Source organism: Empidonax traillii, unplaced genomic scaffold (genome assembly GCF_003031625.1).
Source record: "Empidonax traillii isolate 1590-97213 ecotype Southwest subspecies unplaced genomic scaffold, ASM303162v1 scaffold429:size503459, whole genome shotgun sequence".
NCBI classification, from domain to species: Eukaryota; Metazoa; Chordata; class Aves; order Passeriformes; family Tyrannidae; genus Empidonax; species Empidonax traillii.
The window spans coordinates 191,221-206,781 of NW_020955622.1; the positions used below are offsets into that span (position 1 = coordinate 191,221).

Genomic DNA, 15,561 nt, shown 5'->3' on the forward strand with positions numbered 1-15,561 from the left:
AACCCATCCACTTAGTGTGAGGGTGTCTGAACACTGGAACAGGTTACTGGAGAGGTTGTGGAGTCTCTGTCTTTGAAGATATTCAAAACTGATGTGGGACGGGGTCCTGGGTGACTTGCTCTGGGTGACTCTGCTTTGAGTGGGGAGGTTGGACTTGACAGTTCCTGGAGGTGCCACCCAACCTCCTCCGTTCTGTGGTTCCTGGTGTCTGTTTGCCTCGGGGGTTTGGTACTTGGCTGTAGTCCTGGGCTAATCCAATTATGCCACTTTGTAATTAGCTGAAACGCACCATATTGGCAGAGTGTGCAGCCAGAGAGAAGGTGTTGGTGTTCATCATCCAGTGCCTCTGACTTGCATGTTGTGCTGCGTTTTTGGCTGGGTAGGAAGTGATTTGTCTGCAGCAGATGTTTCCTCCTTGTGCTCAGGTTCTGATCTCGTTTAAGTCCAAGAAGTGATAGAGCAAATCTGTACTACAAATCTGAAGTACTACAGTGCATCTGTGAATGCTTTCCCCCTGGTGATGGAACATATGGAAATAATGCTTATCTTGATTTAGATAAGCAATTGCCTTTCCTGTACAATCATCCACGCTTAGTAGGAGTGGAAGCAGACATGGAATAGAACGGGTCTTACAATCTGTCTTTTCTAAAACTCCTTAAGCCTGTGCAGAAACAAATGGCATAGAAGGCTGTGTTAGATGGGAGGTTAGTAATTGGTAATAGGTTGTCATTTTTAATCTGTACAAGGACACTTGTGAAAACAAAGCTTTAAATTAAAAAAGAAACACTGAAGGGAAAAGGCACAGAGTGTGTAGCAGAGTTGTTGCTGCACATTCCCCTGTGGTCAGAAGCACTCCTAAAGCTTGCTCAACTCGTTTGTTTGTTTTTGTTTTTTGTTTTTTTTTTTTTTTGAAGTAACCCAAAACCAGTGGAGCAGTGTCCCAGTCCAGTATTTGCTGAGGATTCTCCCAGGAGTGGAAGTGCTGGCTCTTGTCTGGGGATCCCATTGTGACTCTCATCCCTTGCTCGGGTTCTTTTTCCAGCATTCTCTCCAGCTCCTGTCAGAAAAGCCTTCCTTGTGTGGGGATACACATCTCTACTAGTAGAGATGTTGTAGTGGGGATGAGATAGTGGGCAGACTTTTATGGACTTCAAATTAATTTACTTCCTTCAGCCGTGAATTCTGAAGCTGACTAAAAATGATGCAACTCGCCCATTTTCAGCTTTTTTCCCCTTCAGTCTGTTATTCATTTTTACAAACTGGGGGGGGGGGGGAAATTAAGTCATCTGAGTTGTTTAACAAACTTTTATTGTAACAGTGTGAGCCTGTGAACTTTGCTGCCATCAACCCTTTTCACTTGTTCTTTCTTGGATTTCTTCTCTTACTGGCTTTTGCTCTTGGAACGTTTTATTTTGCCATAGGTATTGCTTTATACCAGGGGGCTTTGGTACCTATTTTTTACTATGTGTGTGCTCTGCTTTCATTAACAAGTAGTTTTAAAATGCAAATTTAAGGGGTTTTTATAACAGAAACTCTTCCAGCTGTAGGTTTTTCTCCTCCCTCTGGTTGTAAGCTCTTTGGTATTGCTGCAGGGACTCCTGTAATTGGATGCCTGAGACCTCAATTTCAAAAGTTAAGATACTCGATACTAGACTTTAAAACCCTGGCTGTTTGAGCAGTGACTGAGTTTCAGGGCTGACTTTGCCGATGCTGTAGGTTTGTGCCATCCTTGTCCATGGCACCAGCTGAGCATATTCATGTCCTGGCTGGGGGCTCCCTCTAGTGAGATGTTCTGACAGTCCTTTTTCCTCTTAGTTTGGAAGAATTTAACACGTTTTCTTTATGAGCACGGTTTCTGTTGACTAAATCGAATGTGTTTTTCTACCCACGTGTGAGTTGTCAAGGCCCTTTTCCTTTGGGGGTGAGCTGGAAGGAGTTGTAAGTAAAGCTGAGGACAAGGACTGTTTATTTGCTGTATTTGGTGTGAAAAGCTCAGCTAACCAACCTCATCCTACTTCAGGCTGTGGCTCTGTGGACTCAGATGTTGGGGCCAAAGGGATCATGATGTTGGAGGAAGAGGAAAATGAAATTAGGTTGCATAGACAAAGGGACAGAAGGTGATGGGTGGATCTAGAGGGGGAAAAAGTGTGGATGGGACGTGAATGATGATCAACTGTTTCTGGTGAAGATGTTCAACTCTAATATATTCCTGAGGCTGGGCAGAAGGGAAGAGGAGAAGCTGGAGCATTTATCGTGTTTTCACTCTGTGTGTCTTCAAAAACAGCTGAAACAAAACATACATTTTTAGCAAGGGTGTACCAGGATCAACTCTATCCTTTGTGTGTGTGGATGCAAAGATGATTTAGTGACTATTGACTTCACTTTCCCATAGCAGTTACAGTCAACTTGTTAGCAAGACTAAGCTTAAAACAATAACAAAAGCTGTCTTATTTTGTAAATAATTTTAATAATAAAAAAGCCTGGGTTAGAAATCCTGCAGTGTACTGCTCCCTTTGCCCATCAGGTGTTGATTCCTCAGTCAGAGAAAAGTGCTGCCTCTTCATCCAAGTCCTTGCTGTTCCCTCCCCTCTGGAGCACGTCCCGGAGCAGGCAGCGGCGCCGCAGGTGCCTCAGGTAGCTCATGATGGACACGGGGCTTTCCCTCTGCCGGCAGATCCTCTCGTCGCTGAGGGGGGAGCCTTCAACCAGGCAGCAGGTCCTTGGCCACGCCGAGGGTGTCCAGCCCTTCTCCTGGGAGACACAGGGCGGGGAGCACGATGGAAGGGGCAGAGGGGCCTCAGGGGGCTGAGACCCCTCCGGCTTGGCTTGGGCTCTCCTGGGGCCTGGCTGGGCAGGGTGCCTGGAGCAGGGCTCAGGCAGGCTCTGTCCTGGGGCCCTTGTGGCTCAGCCTGTCCTGGGTTCCTCCTGGGAGGAAGGAGACTGAGCCCAGCTCTGCCTCTGGCCTTGGGTGCAGGGCTGGGGCAGAGGGGCCCTCGGTGCCTGCCCAGGCTTTGCTCTCCACAGGGGCTGCCAGTCCTCACCCTACACATTGCAGCCCCAGGCTGTGGTGTGTCCTGGCCCCGTCCCAGCTGCCTGACCCCATCCCTCACCTCCCTCCTTGGCCTCTTGGCTTTCCTCCAGAGGCGGCATCCGAGCCAAAGCGCGGCCACCAGCAGGGACAGGGCCGAGCAGCTGCAGCCGAGCACCAGCAGGGGCCACAGGCCGGCACTGCCCATGCCAGCGCCAGCTCCCGGCTGCTGCAGGGCCTGGGCAGGCACATCCACCCGGGCCGAGACCCTGATGGGACGGCTGCTGGCCCTGGGGGAACCAAGGAGGGGCGATGCTGCCCAGAGCCCCTGGAGAAGGGAGAGCCCCAGGAGCAGGGAGAGCCCCGTGCGGAGCATCGCGGTGCTGCCTGAGGAGCTGCAATCCCCCACCAGCACCCTGAGCTGAGCTCAGAGGGCTGGGCAGTGGAACATGAGGGTGGAATGTGAGGGTGGTGGCATCACTGGGAGCACTGGACGGGGAGGGAGGGTGTCACCAAATGTGCTGTGATGTCACAAGACCCTTTCCTGGTAGCCAAGGTGAGCCCATAAAGTCTGAACTTGTGTCTGTCTCAGCTGCTCTCTCGCCACTGGCAGTGTGTCTGAGCCCCAGGAGCTCCGTGAGGAGGAGCTGTGCCAGGGCAGGAATGTTGCTTGCAATGCTGACAAATGTGAGCAGTTATTTTTAAGTTCATGGGAATTTAGGCTAAGACTAAAGAGTCAAATTTGTTTGGCCTGCTTCTGCCTTCTCACTAAATATTGAGGACTCCTTGCTTGCAAACAAAATTTATTTGTTCTGAAGATTTGGAACTGTTTCCCACTTTGTCACTTTAGCAAATGAGTTCTATTTCTGACCAGTAGATAAACTCGAGCCTCTGGAGACTTTTGTTGAAAGGAATGTTAAGAAAGTCATAATAAAAGTAAATTTAATCATCTCCCCTCCTCATTTTGTTGCTGATGATGTGCATGTCTAACAGTGCAAGAATTGGTGAAGCTTTGGGCTATTTGTTTGTAAAAGGGTTGGAGGTTACTGAACTGCTCTGTAAGACTGAGTAGGGTGCAAATGAAGTGATTTGGTGATGCAAAAATTAAAGAGTTTGCCAGAATAACAGACCTTACTTGTTAATTGTAACATTATTTATTAACAAGTCTGTTGAAAGCTGATGTTTGTTGTGTCTTCACCACCTGCCTCCTTCTAGCTGAGCAATTTTAGGTGACAAAACTCCAGGTTTTAAATGGTGGGTTTTTTTCAGGCTTTTCTTCTCCTGTTTGTCTACAGGAGTCATTCTGAATTTTGGGGCTGTTGGCAAATCATGTGCTTGTATATTTTTGTACTCATTTGGAGAAATTATTGCTCTAGTGGGAGCGTTATCCTAATTAATTCCTCCTTTGTTGTTGCAATTTGCTCCCTTGTGATTACCAAATAAAACTTGATGGATCTTGCTTCAGAAAATGTGTGTTTGTACGGGTTTGTAATCAAATGGTACGTGGGCAAGGATTCAGTGCTTCCTACTATTTTGTATCGGGAACCAACAGGCCAGCAGAGCGATTTTTAGGGCAGTGCTGGTGTCTCTGTGGGTTATCGGTGCCCTCTCGAGGTGAAACGGGAAGCTGCTGCAGTGTGACAGCAGTGTGTGACTGGACTGCTGCCTGCTTGGGGCCTGTAAATAACCATCTCAGACCCACATTGGTGACCTGATTTTATTCCTTGCTCTCTGTGTAGGTGAAACCCCCAAAGAAGACGTGCAGGGGAAGAAAAGTCTGAGTGAGAAAGTTTCTCTCTACAGAGGGGACATCACACTGCTGGAGGTCGATGCCATCGTTAATGCTGGTAGGTGGTGAAATATTTTACATTGTCGTCGCTTGAAAATCCTTTATAGCTCCACGCTGCAAGTGAGAACTCTGAAAAGTTGCCTGAAACCGGGGTGTCCTGTGTAAATCTGTTGGAAAACAGACCTTTTCCCCCCAATTCTGCTGTGTTCCATCTCTTCAACCTGTGTGCCTTTACTGTGACAGGGCTTATTGTGAAACTTTAATAGCGTGGTCACCACAACAGATTTTATTATATCCATCTTTTGGCTGTACTTGTAGCTGGGACTTCACCTTTCATGTTGTAGAAGGCTCAATTTTGATACCAAGCTGGTGCAGTACATTCCAGTCTGTTTTTATAAATCAATGGGCTGGGTAAGGTAAAAACCTTAACTAAGAGGTGACATGAAATCTGATTTTGGTTTATGTGGTTTGTGTATTTGCTTTCTTGTCGGGAGATTCTATTTCTGCAACTTTTGGTCCTGGCCTCCAGTGTTGTAACTGTTTTAGTACCACTTCTTGCTCAGTGACTGTCTCCATGTGGGCAGCTGAGGTGAAGAACTGTGTGTAGCATCCTGTGACAAAAGGAGGGAAACGCCTCTGCAGTTAGTTTTTTTGTGTATTAGGTTATAGTAAGATGATTTGGGTTGTTTTTTTTTTTTTTTTGGAAAGACTGTGGGAAGGTTTCCCCTTTGGCTGCACTCCCCACCCCAAAAATGTGGCTGGAAGTGTTTCCCCCACCTAGTATTTGCGCGGCACTGATGAATTTTCGAGAACTAATTTCTGGTGGGATTCATTTATTGGAAGGAAGCCTGTTTTAATATCTTATCTGTGATGGACTGAAGTGCAGAGATTCCCAAGGCTATGTTGGCAAAAATAGATGTGTTTGTAAAAAACCGTGTGGAGGTGCCGGCTCGAGTCTGGAAAGAGCACAGGAATGTTTGCTCACGCAGTGTGGAGGTTTGTGAACAGACTCTCTCGGACTGCTGGATGCTGTTTCTCTCTGTGTGACTCCCCACTTGAACACTGGAAATCTGCTGGTGGGTTTTGTGGAGCACAGGTAGAATCCTTAGTCCTTTCAAAATGCAAGTACCGAGGTATTCCCATGGAGAATTCCTAATTAATCTTGTGGTTTAGTGATGCACAAAAGCCTTCCTAAATTACAAACAACACGGTACCATCCATGTAACGTGATCCCCTCCTCACTGTGTTGGCAAGGCCTCTGAAGCTTTAATATTTTAATTTTTTCCTAGTTCTTTTTTTAGGATGATTTTTTTTCCAGTAGTGCCTTTGCTGACTTCCTTACTTTATTGCTTTCCAGTAAGTCAATGTTAGCACACTCCTCTCCATTTGTATTTAGCTTCTCTTTGCCCGTGGGCCTCCCTTGAATTACAGGCTGGAGCTGGTTGCAGATAAGCTTTGGAATAGTACTTTGCTTTTCTTTATTTAAGGGAGTTTTATTCCTTTTGCTTGAAATAGCCCAGATTGCCAGTGACATTATCTGCCTGCAAACTTGCCTGCCATCCTGATGAGAAATGCATCTCTGAGTAGAAATTAAAAAAATAGAATCAACACAACACCTCTTAAATGTGCAATTGTGAGAAAAGGTCTAAAGACCACCCAAACCAGTACAAACTGAGACTGAAAAACCTAAAGAGGGACACGACACTCTGAAAGTACCTAGAAGGCTTTTGGCAAAAAGGAAGTTGTTGTTTCTACTGTTGTCTTCTTTAGATTGGATTTGGGGTCGATGAGAGATTCAGATTAGATTTTGGCAGAGATACTTGTTGAAAGGCTCTTTTTTTTACAGGGATGCTTTGGTGCATCAGGCTGACATGGAGCAGCAGTCCCAGGGCAGGGCTTGGGTACAAGTGGATTTTTTTGAGATTCTTCTAACCCTCTCTCGTAATCTTTTATATTTCCTAAAGTGCGTAATAAATTAACTACTATGGGGTGGTAATAAGTTTTTAGGTAAAAACACTAACCTGCAGTTGCCTTGGAAAAAAATATCAAATGCTCTCTGTATGTCAAAGCAGGAATTAAATTTGAAGTGTAAGCCTTTGGTTTGCTCTTGGTTTCAGTGTTGCATTTTTTTCTGTTAAACCTTTTAAACTGTGGAGGGCAGCTGGAAAGCTGCGTGAGGAGGGTGTTTGGGTTCAAGGTCCATGTTATTTGTCCAAACATCCACTTGCTGCACTGGCATTCCCTTTAAATCAAACAGTTTCGATGAAATTGGAGCATCTCTTAGATTGTATCTAAACCTGAGTTTCTCAACCCTGTGTTGCTTTTGCAAAGAACTCCATTGTCTTCCCTTCTGCAATGGGAGTTGTCCAAGCCTCAGGGATGAAGCAGAAAGTCAAACCACCAGCCTCTGTGTGTAAACTGAATAAAATGCAGCCCCCTGAGCATGGGATGGGAGAGGGGAGTTTTGGAGGTAAAGCTGTGCAAGTTCTTTTTTATACTTAATGCTCCTTGACTACCCTACATGTTCATGACTGATTCCCTCCTGCCTGTTTGGGTTCTCTCTGAACTTAGAAATCCCATTAACTGTCTCCTGTAATAAATAGTCTAAGATACAGCAACTCATATCCAGATTAAGGCCACAGGAAGAGACTTACAGTTGGAATGTTTACTTTGACTTATGTGAACAACTAAACATGCCTGAAGTTGAGGGAATAATCCTGAAAATTCTGGAGCTGTGGAAGGGTTTCAGGTGGTTCGGATTGTCTCCAGATTTGGATACAAACGTCTTGCCAAAAAAATGTATGTTCTCGAATAGCTGCCTGTGAGGAGGAAATGAGACATAAATGGCTATAAATGTTGATCTTATGTAGCTAAATATCAGGATATTACTGATGAACTCTGCTGCAAAAGGATCCCCTTTTTTCCTAGAATTTTAACAGACAACATGAATGGTACTTACTTCCCAAAAATATTGAAAGGAACCACATCAGAACAGCTGTTTTGAAATCACTCAGGATCAGAGTGAAGATGTGAGATGCAGCATGAGGGAGAAGGGAGCTGAAAGAAGGAGCCACTTTGCTAAAATCAGTGTAAATTATCTACCCCTTTAAACCTCTTTTTCTTCCAGACTGGTCTCCTAAAACTTCCTTGCTGCTGATTGCATTGCAGACAGGTATTAGTTTAAGTTGATGTTTTGTCTCAGGTATCCTGTTATGTCACGTCCTTCCTGCTTTTTTTCTGAGGGTTCAGGTAAGATTTGTACAAAGATCTTGTTTTTACTCCCATATCCTCTTCTGCTCTGTCATTATTACGCTCTAACAATGGGAACAGGCTCTCTTAGAGGAACATAGCTCCTGCATAAATCCTTGATAACCGGGCTTTTTAACAAATTAAATATTCCTGGATGTCACTTCATCCTGGTGCCGAAAGTGCTTCAAGCACCTGGAAGCCAGACAACCACAATTAGCCAACTTCCAAACAACTCAGAGGGTGTGTCTGTGTTTAGGAGAGGGAGAGAGGGGTCATCTCGTCCCTCTGACAATCCCAGCTACAGAAATCAGCAGTGAAAACCTCAGTAAGGTTTGAAAAATAGATTGTGCATCAACGAAGTGATAAAGTATAAATTTCCTCTGTGTTTTTAGTAAATATAGGGAAAACCACGTTGCTGTTTATATCATATGCAGTGACTATTTGGAGGAGTGGAATTTTCAGGTGGGTGTGACATGGATGTCTGTGTACCTGATATACCTTAAGCCAGTACTTTATCACTGCTCAGCTCAGGTATTCATTTACTTCCTGCTTGTTAATAAATCTTATGCCCAGTTCTAAGATCAGGAGACTCATATTCCTGTGAGGGAGTTTTTAGCAGGGGCAAGATGGATTGTGTGAGGGGCACAAGAGGCTTCTCCTTGTTTTTATTTGATTGGGAGGAGGAGGGTGACTTGCAGAACATTTGAAGAAATGACATTTCTTCTTAGCTTCAAAAAATATTCTTGGGTATCCATACAGAAGTTTGGTGCTGAGAACAGAAACCTTTCATCTTCAGGCCAAGGGAGGATGATCAGTTGTATTCAATTAGCTCTCTCTGGTCACATGTCTCTAGTATTGCTTCCAAGTTTGCAGTTAGAGGGTCGCTGCAGTTGCAGCAACTAAATGGCTCCCTGTAAATTGTATTTGAGCACAGTGCCTCGACTTAGAGGATGAAAAAAAACACATTTTCATTTTAAGTCCCACGTTTCCTAATGAAATACGCCTTTTCTCCCTCAGGCTTCTGACTTCCCAACCGTGTTTTCAGTGTTTTAGTGCCACGGCAATGTCCTTATCCACTTTTCCCAACTGGAGATAGTGACGGATTTTCTTCTGGACTCTTCTTTCCCCTGGCCTTGACCTTGAGTTATGATCTTGATTTTTTTATGAGGCATCCCATTTTTCTCCAGCCCAAAATTACATGTCAGGGGAGAAGCGCCGTGTATTGATACCGGGAGCTGAATATATTATCAGGGAATTACTTTATAGGAGTGTGTAAGTGCAGATAGTGGCTGAACTCTGCCTTTCCACACAAACAGCTTGTTAATGCGCAATCAGTCACCGCCGTTGCCTTGAACCTGGCGCTTAATGAACAGGTGGGGAAAAAGGATGGATTCTAATCTGGAACAGATCTGACATCAGGCAATTTCGCTGATTGCTAATCCATTTCATTTGGCAACTTAATTTATCACACGGAATTTTCATCTTATAGCTTCTGGAGTAGAAATTACTTCAGAAGTGGCCTGTCTGAATATTATGAAGGTATTTGAGTCGGTTGCTGAGCCTGACCTAGTGCTGGGTATATACTGATTCTCCACATTATTATTTTACAGTGACCAGTAGTTCTTGCTCTGGAGCTCATTTGAAATTGCTATTCGATAACTCCCTATAAAAGTAAGTCCCTTAACGTAAATGTTCCTGCTATTGCAAGTGGAAGGAACAAAACGTAAAATCTGCCCTTATTTAGTTGCTTATGGGATTTTGATATGGGGTGTTTGCATCTATTAACGCTGATTTTTGTGGGGTTTTTGTCCTTTTCTTTCCTGCATAAATGATTACTTATACTTGGGAGCGTCTTAGTGAATTTGCTGTCCAGTGACACGTTTTGTAAAGCTATTTCAAATGTTCTATTTCCAGTTTACAGACAGGGAAGCTGAAAACTTGTATTGAAACCTCATGTATGGAGTCATCTGGCATCTGCCTATATAACCTACACTGTTGTAATTTCCTCTAGGAATAGAACCAATATTGCTAACAAATTGTTGTTAATTTGGTTTTCATCTTTACTGCGAGCAGACTGTGGTGTTAATCAAAGGTTTCTCAAGTTAATTTACAGTTGGTACAATTACACTTGTGTGTAAAGCCCCAGACTAATTTAAATACAGTCCTGACTTATTCATCAGGAAAGTCAATGTTAATAGTTGAGGGAATCGGTCATCCTCAGTCATGACATCTGCGAGGGAGTGAGTGCATTGCTGCTTTCTGTGGAAAGCGCTTTAAGCGTGGCTGCTGAGCTGTAGATGTGGTTAAACCTGCCCTCTGCTTTTGGCCTAATTTCATTTTGATGCTGTTCTTCCCTATAGTGTAATACTCATTTGGATGAGAACTAAAAATCCATGTACGGTGACAGGGATCAAGGGAATGAAAGGGAAGAGAAGTGCAGCCAGAGGTGGGGTTCAGTTTTAGTTGTGGATCAGTGGAGCTGCTGCCTCAGCCCAACTCCATTTGCTCCAAGGATGTGGCCAAGGGTTAAGATGGAGGAGGCACACTCAGAACTGCACTGCATAAAGGATGGTTGCAATGCACTTGGAAAATATCTCAGGTGTGATTAGGATAACTCAAAACCTAAGGATCGAAGAAGAAAGGCTTGGCAGGGCTGCGGACACGGGGCAGGAATGAAGTTTGTTCCTTGTTCTGGGGTGCTGTGGGAGGGGGAGGTGAGTTGTGGTGACACATTTTCAGTGCTGTGACCACAGGTGTGCTCCCAGCTGTGCTGGGCAGCTCTCAGGGGTGGCTTCTGGAGGGCTCTGAGCCTCGGACACGGGCCTGGGCACCAACCTGCCCCGCCAGGAGTGGTGCCAGGGGCTGAGAGTGGCTGATGGAATGGAGACCTGAACCTTGCATTGCTTCCCGGAGAGCTCTGCCCATCAGCCTGCCATATGGGCAGGCACTGCAGGCAGAGAGGCACTTCATGTTAATGATAATCAAGTGATGATCTCAAGCAGTGGGATGTGAGCGTTCAGTGACTTACTGAGAAGCCATAAAAAAGGCAGTAGAGAAGAAAATACACTTTCCACTGGAACAGTGCACTTGAAAGGCCCCTTAAACTAACAGATTGTGGGCTGAGTCACCAGACACACAGCATGTGGAGGTTCAGAGCAAAGCTTTTAGACTTTTCCTGTTATTCCATGCTGCTGTACAAGCCTGAGTGGAACGAGATGAGTGTGCAGGAACTTTAAGTATCTAATATTCAGTTACCTAGAGATGTTGTGAATAATCCATCCTTGGAAGTATTCAAGGTCAGGCTGGATGGGGCTCTGAGCAACCTGGTCTAGTGAAAGGTGTCCCTGCCCATGGTGGGATGGGTTGAACTGATTGGTATTTGAAGGTCCCTTCCAATACAGACCATTCTGTGATTTTTAGGAAATAGCCTGGCACAAAGTTAATGGCCAGTTCCCTTCTCTGACAGGATTCAGCATAGCCTGTTTGTGAAAATCTGATGTGAAGTGGCAAGGTAGCCATTTTAGTAGCCTGATCTAACACGAAGGTCTGTGATACCCATGATGTTTGCTTGCCAACCTGTTTTCAGCACCGATGCTTTCAGAACCCTGTTTTACCTGGACCGGTATGTTGAATCCATTTGCTATGTCTGAGGCCAATGTCATTGTCGACTCTTCATGCCACGGTTACCCTGGACCTTTTTTGAGTGTGCCCTTCGTAGAGAAAACCAGCAGCATGAAGGCAAAACACCTGCCAAGCTGGATTTCTGAGAAGTCTGTGACTTCCCTCAGCCGGGAAGTGCGGGCTGGTGTGGGACGACAGGAGCGCTTTCTGACAGCAGGTGGCAATAGCGCCCCTGTTATCGTGGAGCCTCTCTTTTTGGCCTGTACACCTTAATTTTCCTGGACATAAAATCAGTAATGACTTAAGCAGAGGAAACAAAATGCGTGTGTGCCGGGCGTGCTCGTTGGAGGGGCTGTCGATACAGCCCGTGCTTATTAAACGCCGACTCCATTTCATTCCGTGTGTTTGAAATAGAACAGGAGACAGGCGTGGTCTGGGAGAGCGGGGAGCATCTGTTTTACTTCAGAGAGGGAAATATTTGGGGAGGACCTCGCTATCAGCCTGTCTTATCGTGCATTTGACAGTGCAGCTGTCGTCCTGAGCGTGCTCGCGGTGTAAGAAACCGCCCAAGGTCGCCTTAGACAATTATGCTTCGTTTCATAATATTAAATCCACTTTTAATCAGGACTTGTGGGGGATTATCTAAAGGACTGGGGCTTTTCTAAGCTGATAGTTGCAACAGTGTGTTCTCAGTCAAGACAGACATGCAACATTGGGGGGTTTTTTTCAAGCTTTCACATTTTTAAAAAAAACCAAACCTGTCAAGAAATTTATTTGAAGTCTCTTCTCTCTGCCATACTAAGAGAATCTTGGCAGTGAGAGGTCAGTTGATAGGCTGAGATTATCCCTGTAGTGTTAATATTGCCCCTCATACTCCTCTGCCCAGATGTGCATTTGCTCTTTCCTGGCTTTATGTTGTAACCACGAACATGTTGGGTTGTCTAGGGTTTGTTCAGATGTTGGCTCATCCTGATCTCAGTCACTGTAAGCAGTACAGTAAGGTCAGCAGGGGAATCAGTGTTTCCATGTGTTTTAATCCTGTTAAATACATGCAGTTTAAGTACTGAGCAGGGGAAGGTCTCCTTTGATTGGAGCGAGCAAGCTTTGGGTTTATCTCGCCTAACTTACTGGATGCAGAAAATGGGATAAATACTCACCAAAATGGTGGTGAGAGCTGATGTTCAGAAATGCTGTTGAGTAGCTGGCTGACCCTGCTGACCCTGTCTGTCTCCCCTGCCTTCTCCTTGGGCAGGAGGAATTGCTTTGCCTTGATTCATTTAGCTGCTGAGTACAAGACTGATGCTGTGCCTTCCACCCTTTCTTAGGATTTCAGTTTTGCCCTCGTGCTTTGCCATTTGCTGCTGGTTATGGGAAAGCTTTTTGAGAAATGTAGTCCCTTGAAATACGGTTTCCATCGCTTGTTACATAAATAATTATGGGCCGTGAAATGCAGTTTAGGTTTTGTTTTGACCTGTGGCTGTTAGCGGCTGACTTTTCTGACAAAAGGGAAAGCATTTCTGTGGCAAAACCACAAGTTGCTTTCTTTAGGAATTCAGAATGCCTCTCACTTGGAAATCAGCATTAAGGGTAGGGCTTGGCTGTAGAAATCTGGGCTCCTCTGAACCCCTTTGTGTGACCTGCTGTCACAGTCATAAAAATTAGCAATGGCAGCTAAATATACATCAAAGGGGAGAGGGGGGGAAGGCTTGTGAAAGCGGTATTTGCTTGTTAATCCAGGCACAATGGCAAGTGGTGTTTGCATCATGTGCAAGGAACAGCCACTGGGATGTTTATATACCACGGCTGGGAGTGCTTTGGATGTGTCTGGGAATTGTTTTAATTTCCTCACAGCCGCGGGGTGAGGAGCTCTGAGGTGACAGGAACATTTCAGGGCTCGTTTTGGTATCTCCTTGCCTGGATTGTGAATGGCCAGGAGGTGGGGGGGGCATGGGGGGTTGTGTTTCTTCCTCTGTGTCCCAAATACTGCCCTTCTGCTTGCAGAGAAGTTTCTGGAGCTCTGCCTCTCAAAGCAAAGCTTTGGCTCTGGTAGAAGTGATGTTGGAATGACCCTTGTTCTCAGATGGTTTCACCACTGATGCCTTGGTGCCTGATTGGGGCTTTTATTGCCTGTTGTGCCTGAGCAGTTGAATTTTGTGGGAAAGACACTGATTTGGTCAACTTTTTAGGATTATTGCTCCTTCTCTCTCTTATCACTTGCATGTCTGTGCTGCAGTAACTTTAATCTGGTGTGCAATGTGAATCACTTAAATATGTCTCTGTGGCACCTTCATTTTATGCTTTAAAGCTGGTTTCTGTAGAGTAATAAATAGAAATAGTTAATATCTGGTGCGCCTGGTTGCAGGCTGCCTCAAAAAGATGGTTCTGTCAGCTACACTTGATTTGTATTTAGAATGTTTTGCATTGCAAATCCATGTTAGAAATGCTTTTTAAATTTAAAGTGTGAACCATATTGCTTTTTCAAGGGAACTGTAGTCTTGTGTCATGTGAAATAACTTTTTGTTTAAGAAAGGTGCTGTTGCTTTCAACTCTATGAAACCTGGTTATAGAGGAATGTAAGTCTTCCCAGTGACTGGATATGCCAGATAATGGTAACTGGCAGCCCATTCCCTTTACATTATTAAGGATATATGGTGTATGGGCTGTTTCAGAGGAACTCTCTGTTTTTATCCTGTCGGTTTTAGCCCCCTTTGAAGTGATTATGCTGAGCAGTGTGGTCCAGGTCACTATTGACTAGTTCTGAATTTCTGCAAGTCTGAGTCCTGGCAGTACTCTTCCTGAAATTTAAAACCAGATTTTAGAATGATTTCCAGAATAGCCAGTCAGTGAATAATTGTTCATTTTACCTGCAGAGCTCACTGAACCGTGTGAGGGAAACTAACAGAAATTTATTTACAACCTCTTATTTGTAAGGTTCTGAAACAGTTTTCATTTCAGGTTGTCCATTGCCTTAAAAAAAAAAAACCACCCAGCTGAATCTACCCTAGAGGAAGGGTGGACCAGGACAAATACTTCTCAGTTTTCCTTTGATTCCATGGATGAAGGAATCTCCGAATGCTGGAGGCCAGATGATTTTTGCCTTGTGTCCCAGCAGAGTTTTGCCAACCAGTAGTTCCAGCCTTGGCCATGGTCCAGCTAGTTATAGTTTCTTTTATTTTTTTTTTCTTTTTTCCCCCCAGTACTAGATGGCAAACACAGCATTTCAGGGAGCGGAGTGATCAGTATTAGGACCGGTCCACCACAGAGTGATTTCTTTACCTTCCCCCTCCTTTCTGGTAAAAAAGAACCTGCTCAGGAGGCCCAAACTTGGAGTTTTGGCAGGGCTTAGAGCCCAAAGGCTCTTTAGGTCAGGAGTTTACAGCTTCAGAGGCTGCAGCTCTAGTTCAGACTAGTCCCCGACACCAGTAATAGATTAGACTAAAGTAAAAAGTTTTTCTTAAATTCCAAGTGAATCCCCTGGCAGACAGGCCAAGGGGTGTTTGCTCGGGGGAGTTCTCTCTTTAACTCTTATCAAAGACACAGCAGAAGGTTTTGGTTCCCTTCTTTTCTTTTTAGTGCCTGTATCCCAGGGGCTGAGTTACATCTGGCTTCTCCTCTTCCATCATGCTGGCATCATCAGGCTGCAACCAGGATTTGAGCCAGGAATTACTTTAGCAATATCCCTGCTGCCTTCCTTCCTCTCCTATCCTCTCGTGCTAACACCCCAGCAGAGCAGCTTGTGCTGGCTGTAGCCTCCCTTTCCACCCTTATCCATGGGGAGAAGGATAATCCAAGAGGAGAATCCAAAATTCCTCCTTAACAAGGCCCCCCCCATGAGCCGTTCCTGGGTGCAGGACTGCAAACCGGTGTCTCAAAT

The 15,561-nt window shown here is 45.0% G+C and overlaps 1 protein-coding gene across 1 annotated transcript in view; it reads left to right on the forward strand.

The window, feature by feature from the left end:
* The window catches only part of MACROD2 (mono-ADP ribosylhydrolase 2), a gene marked incomplete at its 3' end in the record, with an annotated part of 239,041 nt that overhangs the window by 15,320 nt on the left and 208,160 nt on the right, over positions 1–15,561 (forward strand). The window contains exon 3 of the mRNA XM_027894485.1: positions 4,768–4,875. Coding sequence (XP_027750286.1) covers positions 4,768–4,875 — 108 coding nt within the window. The remainder of the gene's footprint in view (positions 1–4,767; positions 4,876–15,561) is intronic.